General features: G+C 45.4%; 1 protein-coding gene across 1 annotated transcript in view; it reads left to right on the top strand.

Annotated features, from left to right (window-relative positions):
• Positions 1-15,324, top strand: part of ADGRA1 (adhesion G protein-coupled receptor A1) — a 260,938-nt gene that overhangs the window by 83,934 nt on the left and 161,680 nt on the right. The window contains 3 exon segments of the mRNA XM_074232112.1: positions 5,775-5,846; positions 8,783-8,854; positions 12,165-12,328. Coding sequence (XP_074088213.1) covers positions 5,775-5,846; positions 8,783-8,854; positions 12,165-12,328 — 308 coding nt within the window.

The raw sequence follows: 15,324 nt of genomic DNA, 5'->3' as shown, positions 1-15,324 counted from the left end.
TTTCTTTTTGTTATTGTTGCACGTCAATGAGGTTAAGTGACTTGCCCAAGTCTGAGGTCAGATTTGAACTCAGGTCCTTCTGACTCCAGGGCTGCTGCTATATCCACTGCACCACCTAGCTGCCCTTCACACCCATTTCTTATATGAAACCTTTCCTGGAAAATCACTGGAGTATCAACCAAAGGCTGATCACAGACGTCCAACCAATGGTCCTAGAAGGGATCAGGTCTTCTGGCAGCCATGGCGTCCCATGCTTCCCAAGCAGACATAAAACATCGCCAGAAAAATGTTAGCATGGACAAGATGGCTCTTTGTTTTGTAGTGAAGGTTGGGGACATTCAGAGTCCTTTGTGGTACAACACATTCCATGTAATGGCAGTGTTTTTAATGGATTGATTAAGTTGTTAGGTTTTTTTTTTTACTGATTTCAAAGATAATCTTCTTTTTCTTTTTTTCTGAAAAAAATTCTTTATGATAAGGGATGACTCTCTGGGACTAGAGCAGGGAAAAGAATAAAGGGGAAAGTCTAGGAACAAAAGCAAAACTCATCAATAAAAAACCTATTTTTAAATAAATGCTAGTGTAATTTTTCAAAGCAGCTCAACCCAATTTTGCCCCATTCAATTCTGGGCCTAGCTCCTGATTCCTGGGCCACCCCAAAGTTTAGAGATGAATGGTTCAGTTAAAGGGCTGCCTATTGACCCAGGCAATAACATTTCTTCATCCAATTAGTTTTTTTCCCTGTTTGGAGCAAACTCCTTTCAGTCTTCAATAGATCTGTACTGGGAGTTCTACAAGGTTCCAAGTTTGATGCATCCAGCCCAGGTCAAAACTTATGCACCCTGAAATCATTCTAAGTTTAAACCCACTATCTCCAACCAACTTGAGACCCATGACCTTGTGCCAGACCAACCATCCTCCTACCTGCTGCCATCTGTATACCATGTCCTCCTACTCCCTACACAAACATATTTTATATTTCTTATTCTGGATACAGGATTGAAACCAGTATGACCTTGACCTCTTGTTATGGTGCTCCAATGGACCCCTGCCTCTGAACACAGTTCTGACATATGATTGCCTTACCAAACTTCTCTTCTGGCCACTCTTCAGTTGTGTGTATTATCTCCTCCATCCTCTATTGAAAAGTGAACTCCTTGAGGACAGGGACTCTCATCTTGGCATTCCTAGGACTTAGCATTTAGTAAATGATATGCTTTCCTTCATCTCTAGAGAATCCCTCCTCCAAGCTGGCCCTACCTAGGTTGGGTCTCTCCCATTTATCTTGTGTGTTCACGTTGTCTCCTCCCCCTCTTATTGAGAGCTCACTGGGCAGAGATGGGTTTTGCCTTTATTCATATCTCCCCCCTTCCATCCCCCCCCCCAACTTAAGCCAGTGTCTGGGCATGGCAGGTGCTTGTTGACTTGTTTGGTGAACCTGCCTGTTGTTTAATGCCTCCTCACTCATCATAATCATCAAAGGCTCATCACTATGGCTGCACCTTTCAAAAACTCTTGTGATTCCAGCATATGCTTTGGAGCCAAGTTTTTGGAGGAAAGCTTTTAAAGCACCATTTTTCTTTTACAGAATTCTGTGTTTTTTTCAGTATCCCACAAACACTCAGCACAGTGGGACTTGGTATTCTCTATACTTTTTAATCAATTTTGTGATTGCAAAGGTGGAGTCTTCTCTCGACTATTGTTTATGCATGCCTTTCTGTTCTGTTCTCATTACTCAAAGATGACCTTGATGGCAGGACAATAAATTCTCATAAAGATTTTGTAGAGATTAGAAAGTAGACACAGGGTCAGGTTATCATTGGAGCCCTCTTAATTGTCTCTCCCCCACCTGAGGAATAATGTTTATAATTTATTCAGTTATTTGGTATCCTCTCCTCCTCCAGAGAGCTTTAGAATAAATTCCTCAGAGCCCTCCAAATTGTGTTACTTCTAAAACAACATAAAAAACCAGAGAAACAAGTATTTAAAAAGGAAAGGAAAGGAAAGCCAAGAAGAGGAATGACTTGATTGTAGGCATTATAGATATTGAGTAAACAGGAAAGGAGGAAGGAGCAGAGGAAGAGGGGAATCATTGACCCCAAATGATATGTCTACCTGCAAAAGTAGCAGGGAAGTAAGGTGGGGAAGCTGAAAAATCTACAAGGATCATTAAACGATGTTGTTTTATTCTCTGGGAGCCTTGTGGTCAGGGTATATGTTTATAAAATCCAAGATTGAAATTTGGTTTAAGATTGTGTATACCTAGGGAAGGTCAGTATATAGACAAAAGTCTGGCAGTGAAGGTTTGTGGTTGTGACTGAGGGTCCAGGTGGATCATCTGGGTATGTAAGAGTGGCCTTATACTGACCCTAGGGAAGCAAGTCCCATTATACCTTTGATTGGCATTTCAAAGAACATTACTGAATAAAAAAGAGGGGAAAAAAACCAATGTATTTTATAATTATAACCATCAGTGTTAATGACTTGAATTTCATGTAACTAAGAAGTGAATTTCATACTGAATAAGAAAATTAATACCAATTGGAAGCATTCTTTATTGTTATTATTATTATTATTATCATTACTATTTTTAGCAGTGTCAAATTTTAAAAGAGAGTTTGGAATGCATGTAAGAAGCTAGGTGGCATCTGGAAATCCTCAGATACTCACCAACCATGTAAGCCTCAGTTTCATTGTCTATAAAATACTACAACCTATTTCACAAGGTTATTGTGAAATGTAAATGAGATAACAAGTGTAAAGTCTTCAGCAAAAGGTTAAAGAATTTTTGTGTCTCTGTCTCTCTTAGTTTCCGTAGCTTTCTGTCTCTCTCTCTCCATATAAAATCAGTGGACTAGAAAATCAGAAGTTGCCCTTATAATTTGAGACAAACAAATATTTAATTCAGAAAGCAATGAGAGATAAACATAAAAACTTTGTAATGAGAGGAAGCATAAAAAGCTGAATTGAACTCTAGGTTTTAAATCAAGAAACCTGGACTTGACTTAAACTTTAGATTCTTACCAGCATCATTTATTTAGCTTTCCTGACAGCCTACTCTTTTCTGTTATCCAGCATTCATCCAGATCTCTGAATCAGAGAAAATCCATCCTCCCAATAGTAGTCATGTTACTGATGTAAAATCATTAGGGAAAATATGGGCCAATAGAATATTATATTAGAATCAAAATATGATTATCAAATTGGATATCTGTCATTAATTCAAATATAGGTCAATATAAACCAAAAATTCATATCATATTTTATATTAACAATAAGATAACTATCATTTCAATAATTGCACAAAATGTCTCTGATAAAGACATTTATATTATTAGAAATACTATAAAATATGGGAAATGAAACCATTTTCTTTAAGACAACAGAAAGTTTTTATTTACTAACAATAGCAGCAAACATTCATTAAGTACTTATTATGAATCAGGGAGGTAGTTAGGGGTGACTCAGTGGATAGAGTACTGGGTTCTGGTATCAGGATGACCAAAGTTCAAATCTGTCTCAGAGGTTTACTAGTTGTGTGAACTTGGGCAAGTCCCTTCACCTCGGCTTACCCTTCTCCCCTGGAAGAGGGAATGTCAATCCATGCCAGTATCTTTGCCAAGAAAACACCATGGATAATATTGGCATGATATGGTCTAAAAGTTGGACACATCTGAAGGACTGAACAACAACAACAATTGTGCTAAGTGCTAAGAATACAAATATAAGCAAAAAGAAAAAGTAATAAAATTGGAACTCTTAATGAAAAAGTTGGAGAAACTAGCTTAGTTGAGAAATCAAAAACATTGGCTAAGCAGCTGACAGTCAGAAATGAATGGAAGAGGCAGAATTAAGCAATTCAATGACTACAAAAAAATACTAGGGAAAGCCAAAAAACAGAAAAATTAGAATATAAATTACCTACATTTTAAAATAGACTTGTAAAAAGTCTTTTTAGAGAGATAATTTAATAATTATTCTCCCAGAAAAAATATGAAATAATAAAAAATCTGAATACCTATTTTAGGAAATCATAAAACAAAGTTTTCTGGATGTGTCAAAGACATAGGACAAAAGTATGAAATCCATAGGATTACATTAGGAAAGAACCCTAAGTTTAATTCTCTGAGAAATGATTTCCAAGTTCTGGAGCCTATAATCAAAGAGAAAATGCTTCAAGTAATTATAAAGAGAGAGGAAGTTGAATCAGAATTATGTAATGTCATCAATAGAGAAGAAACAAAAATTGGAAAAATGTTCTTAAAAGAAAATGACTTCAACCCAGTAATGCCTTATCTTGTAAAATTGAGCATCATCTTTTAGGGGAAAATAGGCTATTCATAGAATCAATGACTTCCAAACATTCCTTCTAAGACAAGAGAAAATCAGAGTTGGATGGGGTCTTTGAAATGCAAATGCAGAGAATCAAAATAGAAGGAAATTCATTTTCTGTGCCCTAAAGACAGAGATGGGGACACTGACTCTGGTTATCTCACCAGAAAGTTTAGACAGGAATTTTGCTTAAAGTTTTGAGTTCCAAGTTCAATCCCTCCCTCTCCCCCCCCCCCCAGTAAGCAATCAAATATGGGTTATACATGTACAGTTATCTAGAACACTAAGAGATGGGGACTTTGTAAAGAAGTGTGAGTCATTGTTTTATTTCTTCCAAGACAGGGATTTTTTTTAAAATGGCAATAATATTACCTGTTCCACTTCCCTCCCTGGCCATGGCTAGCAGACCCTGTTCAGCTGAAGTCACAGGGGATTAGTGATCTTGGTTGGTCCCTCTTCTTTCCTTGATTTTGGGTTTACCGTGGGGTCAGTGCTCTAGGGTTCTCCTTTGTATGCTCCAAGGGGAAGTGGGATAAAAGTCTATAAGGGGGAAGATATCACTGAGGGGTACCACATGAGACTCAAACTCTAAGAACTTATAAATGCCAGCAGTTTTTCTTTCATGGAATTTAGTATAAAGGCTACCTTTAGGTACTGATGTTTGAAAGATGTAAGACACTGTATCTGCAGAGCAACTGAAACCCAGAGCTGCCCTACAGGCCTGCACTCAATCCTGGATAGCAAATTTGGGGTCTGATACTTGCTTGGGACAGCCCAACACTGGATAGAATCTCAGAGGTTGCAAACCTCTCAGTAGCCTTCTGGAAGGTAGACTCCACCTTAGGAGCTTCCTATGGGGGCTTGTTTTCCTGGGATGCTGCTTCTCATCCCATCCTCACCCCTCTTTCTTTTCACCTTCATGTAGTATCCTGGGGAAATATTGTTCAGGGAAAATTCCTGGGCACATCCTTGGCCACTTTCTCCTCTCGAGTCTGAGTTTCTTCTAGGTATGGAAACAATGGGGATTGGGGATGGGCTTGGAGATCCACAGTAGGGGCTGCAAGAGTACATTTGGAAGATGCCCAGCTGTACTTTTGCCCAGTACCTCAGCCCTGCAGATGCCCACCCCAAGAGAGGAACTGGTTCCACGAAGGGCTAGATTTTTCCCCAGCGATCCTATTAAGTCTATTTTCAACATTAAAAGCAGACCCAACAATACATTAAATCGAGGTTCAGTGCCAGAGGGATGAACCCTCAATCTTCTGCCTTGTGCAGCCCTCAAGAGACCTCTGCTTAGGATGGGAGCACCAGAGGTCAGCAGAAGGAATATCCACCCTCACTGAGTGGAACAATACCCAGGACCAACCCCTCCCGAAGGGCCCAGGGGCAGAAGCTGTCCCAGAATGGGCAGAACACAACTTGGCAACATCCTCTCCCCACAGGGATCTCTCCAATAACAGGATTGGCTGCTTGACCCCCCAGGTGTTTGCTGGACTCACTAATCTTCACAAACTGTGAGTACTCACTCTCCTTCCCTCCCTGCCCCCTTAGTAGGTTACCAGGTGAGAGGGGTGGGCTCATGCTCTCAAGGCCAGGACCTGTCTGAGCTGAAGGGGGGAGGAGGTAGAGAAGCCTGGAGCTCAGTGGGAGGACCAGGAAGCAGAGAGTAGGTAGAAGCTTCCAGGATAAGTACAGCAAGGAAGGGGTGTCACCTCCTGTCCCCTGACCAGGGCTCAATGTTTGGGAGTCCAGATAGCTCAAATGTGATTTTAGACACACCAAGAGCTACTCTATTCCTCCTCCCAGTTTTAAAAATGATTTTTTCTGGATAACTCCCCAGCAGGCCATTCTTTATAATGAAGTGAAAAGTTCAGTAAAACTGAGGAATCTATCAAAAAATCTAATTGGGGGAGGCTAGGTGGTGCAGTGGATAAAGCACCAGCCCTGGAGTCAGGAGTACCTGGGTTCAAATCCGGTCTCAGACACTTAATAATTACCTAGCTGTGTGGCCTTGGGCAAGCCACTTAACCCCATTGCCTTGCAAGAAAAAAAATCTAATGGATCTAAGATGGTCCTGACCTGAGGTAGGGGAGGATGTTAGGTGAGGGATTGGGAGATAGGAAGGGGGGGGGGAGCAGGTCTCCCCTGCCTTGAAAAAGTAGGAAAGAGGAAGGAGGAACCCACTCTATCTTCAGAGAAGGGAGGAAATAGGGAGGGAGGAAGGAGGGAGGAAAAGAGGAGTCCACCCCACCTATAGAGGAGGAAAGGAGGCACATTCAACTCTAGTATGGAGTTCTGGTTCTTTCAATCGCTGTTGTCTCCTTGTGGGTACTAGTTTTGGGCTCTGTTTACTTCACTTTGCCTCAGTTCATAGAAGTCTTTTCTTGTTTCTATCTAACATTTCATCACCTCTGTGAGCTGCAATTTGCTCTTTCCAATTGCCAGGCACCTACTTTATATTTAGTTTTTTTCTACTACAATAAAGTGATTCTGTGAATAGCCATTGGGTCCTTCTTGAGCCATTTAGCCACTTGGGGTATATCTTTAGTTGTGAGGCTCTGGGTCAAACAGTGTGAACTATTTGATTCACACTGCATAATTCCAGATTGCTTTCTCAATTCTCAGTTGCACCAACAACGCATTAGTATTACCGGCTTTTTACAGTGCCAGGTGAATAGTAGATATACCTGATACTTATTGATTGTGACTGATAAGAGGCAAAGGGGCTGGTCCAAGGTCATCCAAATAGAAGGTGACTAGCTAGGTGGTATGGAACCTGGAGCAAGCAAGACTTAGGTTCAAATCATAACTCTGGGCATGTCACTTTACCTCAGCTTGCCCAGCTGCAATATAAGTATGATACAGGTCACCTGAGTTGAGCAGACAAGTCAGATTTCAGGATGCCTAGGAGACAGGCAGCATGTCCTGGGTTCCCAGAGTCTATGTCAGGTGTCCTGCTTGCATGCCAGAGGCAGGCTACCAGATGGGGAGTTATCAACTACAGTATTTCCTAAGGGCTGCAGACTTAGGTTTGGATCTGCAAAGGAGTGCCCTAAAGACAAGACATATGCCTCTAACTTCATTGCCCCCCTTGAGGACCTCAGGTATTGTTGGGGGATGGGGGTGGGACAATCTCCCTTGGTGCAGATCATAATCCTGTGACAGTCAATGGGATGCAAGGGTCAAATATTTACCATTTTCAGCTGACCTGGGGTGGTGGTTGGGAGCTCCCTGCAGCTGGCCAGGTACTAGACAGTAGACAAGGCCCAACATAGAACTCCTACTCAGTTCTTCCAGCCCTCCCAAGACAAAGACCCTTCAGTGTCCCAAGATATTCTCAAGGGAGGGAGAAATGAGTCAAAAACACAAGGAATGGAATGCCCATGAATCAATTTGCATATATTCAGAGGCTCAAGCTTGCCCACAGGTGCCACAATCTCATTCCTGGGCCCTCTATTCTGACATGTGCAAAGAATCTTGGGCTTCATAATTTTGCTTATCTCTGCCAAAGATGTCCTTTGATGACTTGCAGATGCCCTGGCTTCTCTGAGTCTGGCCTGGAACCTGGTCCAGCTGGTCCAGGATGGGCAATGCTAGTCACCAGTGGCCTGGGACCTGAGGATCTCTGGTCTTGAATCCTAGAAGGCCCTAAAAGGGAACTTGGTCTCCCAGGAAATCTCAGGCTTCAGGGGATCATATTTTGATCAGGACGCTCAAGCTGGAGTTGGAATTTTGAAGCTGAATCTGCTTCTTGCCTCCAGCTTTCACTGACGTTTATTTTCAGACTGAAAGCATATGTCCTGGTTGAGTTGAAAAGCCCATTGAAGACGTCTCACTAATGGGCTGTTGAACAAGCTCTTCCTTAAGGAAGAGTGTTTTGTATTTAACAAACAAACACAAGCCATCTGGTCTCCTCCTCATGCTGTGATGGGGATCAGCTGGCAGCACCTTCCTCCAGCTCCTCCCTGCCTGAGGCCACCCTGCCCACCCTCCCTCCCCTGGAATTCCCTTTCTCTTCTCCTGGATACCAGACAGATCCTAAAGGGTCCAGCTGTCTTCTCCAGGTTGGTCTCCTCTCATGGGTGGGACAGCAAGACCATTTTGGAGGGTGAATTGAGAACCCCTTCAAGACCACTGTTTTATGTAGACACAACTGCCTGGGCACTCAGAAAGGACCTTACCAACTGGACACCTGGCAGTGCCTGCTCCTTCAAAGGGAGTAATCATGAGCTACACTCCCCAGACAGGATGGGTAACCTTTGGCTTTGCCTTTCTGTGGTCTTTCCTTTTGGGGCCACTGCCACCACCTCTTCCAGGTGAGTTCTTGGATGGCTTTCCTCCTCATGATTCTCAGCGAAGGGTGCTTTGTCACCCACTACTTCAAATGTCAATGTGTTTTGCCTCATTTTCCCTTACTTTGGTTTATTGTGGGTCTCTTTTTCCCCCCTAGGAATTTATCAGGGAATATTTTCTCCGGTCTAATGTATGGACTGTTTTCTGAGCTCTTAGCTCTGAAAGTTTTGTAAGTATGGCTTTTGTTACATCTCCAGTCCCATATGCTCATTCCTCTAAGGGTACAGACTTGTCCCAGCCTCTGCTCCCAGCTCCTCTTCCTGATGGAGGAAGGGGGCCCTGCCTTAATGTCCCCATAGCCTTCCATCCTCTATCCATGGCAAGTTTGCGACCTTGAAGGTATGCTGAAGTATCTCTCTCCCTGCCTGCCCACCTACAATCAGGGTCCAAATCTTCTGGAATTTGCCCCTCCAACATTTCTCCCACCTTCTCTCTGCTCACAGAGCCACCACCCCAGCTGCTCTTCTCATCTTTCCCTTGAACAACAGTCTCCTGAGTGGACCCTAGCCTTTCTATCATCCACCTGTCCTCCAAAGCCTGGATGCCCATTGGTTGTTCAAAAGTAGAGGGTATCCCCTGCCACCAGGTGTTGTATGGCTGACCACCCAAGAATGCTTCTCCCACAGCTGTATTTTCCTCACAAGCTGCACCCAACAGCCTGGATGGATTCCTTCCTCAGGTCACATACAATCCTTTCCAATCTAGCTTAGACCTATCTTTTCAAGCTCATTGGTCATGCTCTCCCAAGTCCAACCTTAGTGCCTCACCTCTGTGGACATACTTCTGGCTCCATCTCCATCCCTGGAATCCCTCACACTGACCTCCCCCTCGGTGACCCATTCCAAACTGAGCCCAGGTTGCTGCTTTCTTCCCCTAACCCTGGAATTTCTTGGTATCCATCTGTTTCCTCTGTACTTCTCTGGGTCCCCTAGGACAATGTAAGCCCCTTGAGGGCTTAGGCTGATGATCATTTTGGTCATTGTGTACCCACAACCAGGTGATGGAGCAGGAATATGAGGGTTGCTTTCCATCCCTTGCTTTAAGCTCTGGTGCCCGAGTCCTTCCTCCAAAGAGACGATGTCCAGGAGATCTTGGGAAAGTCTGGGATAGGGAGAGAATGTGGGTGCTGGGGGAAAGATTCCTGACAAAAGTACTAGGGCATATCCCTGCTTCTCAGAGAGGCCCCTGTGAGGAACAGCCTGGATGGCTGGCTCTCAGGTATAGGGCATACCCCTTCTTTGTGCCTCTTGGGACATGACCTCCTTACAGAGCTAGAAGGGAATCTGAGGTGTTCTAGTCTGGTCTTCTGAAAAGCCTAACCTTTCAAAGGTTAACTGCATGTGTCCCTATCCTCCCCCTGCCCAAGCCTCTGTCCTAGGTCCATTTCTCTTTTCTCCATACTCTGTCACTAAGGGACCTCCTTAGCTCCCATGAAGCCAATGGTCCTCTCTGTGCTAACCATTCCCAGATCTGTACAGCCAGCCTTCATCTCTCTCTTGTGAACCAGTTTCATTCCCAACTGTCTGCTGGCCATTGAACATCCTGTGGACATCTCAAGCACAAATCAGAAGTCATTATCTTTTCCCCAAAACCTCTCTTCCTAACCTTCCCCCACTCTGTGAGGTACCCAGGTTTTCTCAATTCCTCCCTCGCACTTGTTGCTTTGGGAGAGCTCTCCTCTCCATTCCTTTCTTTCCACTTACCTAGTCTCTAACAACATCATCTCCTGTCTCTCTTTCTCTCCTCCCCTTTGCCTCCTTATTTTTTTAGGGGAAGCCTATTCTAATCCACCCAGACAATGATGCCTCCCTAACAAATCACCTTGTATTCCATTAGATTATTCAACTAAGAGTTTACATTTCAAAGATGCTACCTTACACTGGGGCAGGGAGTTTCCTCACCTGGAAGTTCCATGTAGAGCAATGGGCCCTCATCCCTGTATATTAGATATGTCACTGTGTGTCTGTATCACTTTTACCTGCAAGAATGTCAGCCCCTGAAGGGCAAGAAGAGTTTCCTTTTTGGCTTTGAATCACCCTTGCTTAAGCACAGTGCCTGACCACTCAAGATGGTTCATAAATGTTTCTTCACGTTATTCTACTAAAAAAAAGCACCTCTTGGTTTCCCTCCTTTTCACCATGGGACCATTGGCAGTGACCTTGCATATTTTGACTGGAACTCTGGGAGCCTCAGTGCATCATGACTGAGAATGTCTGAAGGGCCCTTCAAGACCCCCTAACCTAACCCCTCGGCCCTCAATCCTGGAGGCCTCTCTGGTGAACTTCTCATTCAGGTCCATCACAGATCAGAAAACTGAGGCTCAAGGTCACAAAGGCAGTACACATCAGAGCTGCAATTTGAAACCAGGTCTTCAGCTTCCCTTTGATAAATTATCTTCTTTATTCAATTAAGCAGACACATCGACCCTCAGCAGAGATATTTGTGTTTGTCTCTAAAAGAAGTGGATCTGGACTATCCAACTTCCTCATCCAAGAAGCTTAGACATTGAAATGCCAGTTGAATGAGGTCATTCAGCTGGGTCCTCTATGCCCATAGGTGGGGGGTCACAAGCTGTGGGCTGTAGGTCTCCATTCTTGACTTTTCTTTGATCTTCAGTTCTGTCCCCACTTGGAGGGAGACAAATAAAAATGACCTGGCTGTCAGGCTGCTGATGAGAGGAGGTCAGGAGATAGTTAATCTAATGGGAGGCAGAATCAAGATTTCTTTTGTCAGATGCAAATGACCAAGATAAAATGAAACAGGGTGGCAATGTGGTGGGGAAGGTAGAACCCCACATAAAATCAGAGGGTTGGTGATTGACCCCAAGACTCAGACACTTAATGGTCAGTGGGCTTTCCTCTACATGGAAAGTCCTGCCCTTGGGTTCACAGAACTGCACAGGAAGAGAGTGGGAGAAGCTGATTCGGCAGGGAGGGAACCTAGGGATTGCAAGCATCCTCTATTTTAGCCCACAGTGGAAGCAGGACCAGGTTGTATAAAAGATCAACAGAACAAAGACAATAAAAAGCTCTGCTATCCTCTGTCCTGTCCAGAGAAGTAGGGACAGATCTGGGTACTTCATTGTATGTAGGTCCCGCAGAAGATGACCAACAAATTAAGGGTCTGGAAACCATACTGGATAGGTGAAAGGGAGTGGGGACAGGTTGGGGTGCAGAAGACTCAGGGCAGCATGACAGTTATCTTCAAGCTGGTGACAAAGGATGCTGACAGAGGCAGCTATGGAAGGGTATGCCTGGAAGCTGGCAGATGTTTGTTGTGATAGATAGATGGATGGATGGAAGTACAAGTAGATGGACAATTGGACAGATGAAGGCACATACAGATGGATGGATGGATGGTTAAATGGACAGATGGATGGGTATTATTTTCCCAGCTAATGTCTTGCCCACTTTTCCAGTCAGCCCACTGTCCCAAGATCCTTCTTGATTGTTTCCCGTATCTGTCTTTGATTGTCTTAGACATTTCAGCACTGACTCACTCATCTGTGACTGTCATCTGAGGTGGGTCTCAGAATGGGCCCAAAACTCATCAGTGCGACTAGCAGAAGAGACCACGTGTGCATATCCTGCAGCCCTCCGAGGACGGCCTCTGCGCAGCCTTCCAGAAGACCAACTGACATGTGGTGAGTTGGCGGCTAAATTCAGTAAAGAACAACCTGCAATGATTCAGTGGTTGGGCCCCGGTACATTTCCACAGAGCCCGATAAACCACCCGAAGAAGCTTTCTGCCCAACAACTTCTGCCTTGATGGGCATCATGTTGCCTGAGGCCTCCCCAGGTGAGCTCCACATCCCAGGCCAGAAATCACAGTTGTCATGGTTGCTTCTGGGCCCATGCCCCAGTGACCATCCATCACCTGTGCTCCTGAAGTTGGAGCTGCTTGTACGTTTGGGTGGGAGGATTTCTTAGGATGGAACCTTGACAGCAGTTGTGAATGTCTGCCCACACTGAGCATCCATCCATCACCTTTATGAAGCTGTGCATCTGGCAGAGCTGTCAAAAGAAAGCAACAAAATGGGGTGGGGGGAGCCCTGGGGGCTGTCAAACCAGAAGCAAGCTCTGTTTTCTACCATCCAGGCAGAAATGGCTTTGTCAGACCAAGTGAGGTGGGACTTTTTTCACCTTAATTCAATATTTCTTGAACACATATTGGCCATTCCTCCAGCTCAGGGCAGGACCCACAGAGGTGAGAGCATTGGGACAGTCCATCCTTGGTGGTCTGGGATAGTCTTAGTGGAGGCTGTGCTCAGAATCACCCATACCTTAGCAGAGGGTCACTAGGGGTCAGCAAACATTTCTTAAGTGGCTACTGTAGTCCAGGTATGAGCATGAGGCAGACCCTGGCCTCAGGGAGCTAGATGTTCTTTATCCTTCCTTCTGGAAGAGGACCATGCAATCAACAAGGTGAGGTGATGCCCAGACATTCCAGGACTTCAAGGAGGGAAGGCTGAAAATATCAAATCACTAGGGCACTAAAGAAGGAGTGCAGAGCAAGAAGGCATCTGGCTTGAGGCTCTGGACATTAGAGGTTCTGAATGGAGCTCTCCAACCTATGTTCAGAGGGTCCAAGGTCCTTACCAGCTATGAATTCTAGGGCTGAAAGGATCAGAGGCCAGATCGCCATTCTACCTCCTCCCAGCCTCTATCCCCCTTTGTGAGCCTGGGGGCCTCATTGGACCCTCCTATACTCTACACATATACACTGTTGGATAGTGGATCAGTCATGGGCAGAAGATTCAAGCTCTGCTTCCTAGGCTTCCCTTAGCAAGGTGGCCAGGGCCTGCTGAGGTGTCCTGGGTCAGGCCTGTTAGGTGAGAATCTGGACCTTTGAGTCCACCTTTCCATTCCAAGTGAGGAGGCTGAGGCCCAGAGAGGAACAGGTCAGTGACCAAACTGGTTCTGGCATCCAGGTCCTCTGACCTTGAGCCTGGCATCTCTTGGGTCATCATGGCATCAGGTACTAGTTCAACCTGCTTCCTGGCTGGGGACTAGGGCAGCAGAGAGAGCTCTATTGAGAAACCCTGTGGTGTTGGTAGGCAGCAGGAGGCATAGCTAATGGTTTGCCTATGACTGGGGGACTCTCCCCTCCTTGCCCTTGACCATGATTTTGCCAAGGGTTTCCATATGTCTAGGGTGCATAAGCAAACTGGCTCTCTTGCTTGTGGGTACCTCCAGAAGACCAGGATGGGAATGGACATATGAAACATGCAGCTCTCTGGGGGTCCCCAAGAAGACTCTTCTGCAGAGGATGAGCTGCGTTATTGTGCCTGCTAATGAAACATTCACCAAGGAGCCAGAGGAGGGAATATTTCTCTAGTTAATTAAAACGCTGTATCTTGGGGAGCTGTAGGTAGTCTCCTCTGATTTCTGGCTGTGGTCTTGGTCCAGAGGTTTGGGGGGACGTGGGTCAAAGGAGGTCTGCACTGGATGAATGGATAAGACCTCCAGAAAAGGGAGCTGCTGCCATACTATAGGCTGGGGGCCTCAGAACAGCCCACCTCTCCATAGGCAGAAAGTATTTCCCTGCCCTGGAGGAGCAGAGTTGCTTGGGTAGCAAAGCCAAAATGGAGTCAGGACAAAGGACTGGGCATGAGTGACTTGCCCAGGGTCACCTAGCTAGGAAGCATCTGAGGTCAGATTGAAACAAGATCTTCCTGTCTCCAAACTCTCTCCATGAACCACCTAAGGATCAAACTGACTCCCCGAGGACAGCCCAAAAAACATGACAAAAGGTCAGGCTCAGCCACCAGGTCTTTATCCCCCCACTAATTATTAGGCATCAATCTGTTGGTATCTCTGGCAGCCCAGGAGAAACCCCTAGGACCAGGCTGAATGTGCCCCATTCCCCACAATTCTTCTGTGAATATTCCACATCTGCCTCAGACCAGAGGGGCATCCCTTGACTTCGGCAGATGGACCACGCTGTCCCAGGGGAGGCCACTGTGTTCTAGAAGGAGGAGTTGACAGGGGCCCAGAATTGCCAGTCCAGTAGGAGCCAATGCCTATAAACAAGCATGGCAATGACCCCCCACCCCCAGCCAGTTGCTCTGGATAGGTTCATCCTGGTCTGGGATGGTGCAGCCCTGGCAGAAGGAGGCAGTAGAGCTGCAGCAGTTTCTAGAGCCACCAGTTGTGGCATGGCTGTGGAAGGAGCAACAACAACAGTGTTTGTGCCAATGGCCCTTAGAGTTTGCAAGGGCAGTTCAAGGAACCTTCCCTGATGTTCCTTTAAGGAGCCCTGAAGAGTGGAAAGCCCTAACCCTCGGCTATCCTTGTACCTGAGTCCTAGAGGGAAAGAAGCCTGGCTTTCTAGTCAACCCTGATCAGAGGACTGGAAACATGAAGGAGTGGGCAGGGATGTGGATTCATCATCTCGAACTAACTGACCCCAACTGTGTTCCACTGGTTGGAAGCCTGGCAGCACACCCTAGGATCAGGTCAGCACCATACACTTTGTCTATTGACCTGGGGCCCCTGCATTTTATGTCATTGTTCATAAAATGAAATGGAGACGAAGGTCTGGGATCGGTCTTGAGGCTATTCTGAAGGGGGGTATGAAAAGGGAAAGGCCCCATTCTCTCTGAGCTCCTACCCACATTGGTGGGTTAATTGGTACATT

Source organism: Macrotis lagotis, chromosome 4 (genome assembly GCF_037893015.1).
Source record: "Macrotis lagotis isolate mMagLag1 chromosome 4, bilby.v1.9.chrom.fasta, whole genome shotgun sequence".
Classification (NCBI taxonomy): Eukaryota; Metazoa; Chordata; class Mammalia; order Peramelemorphia; family Peramelidae; genus Macrotis; species Macrotis lagotis.
This window is presented reverse-complemented; position numbering and strand designations above follow the sequence as displayed.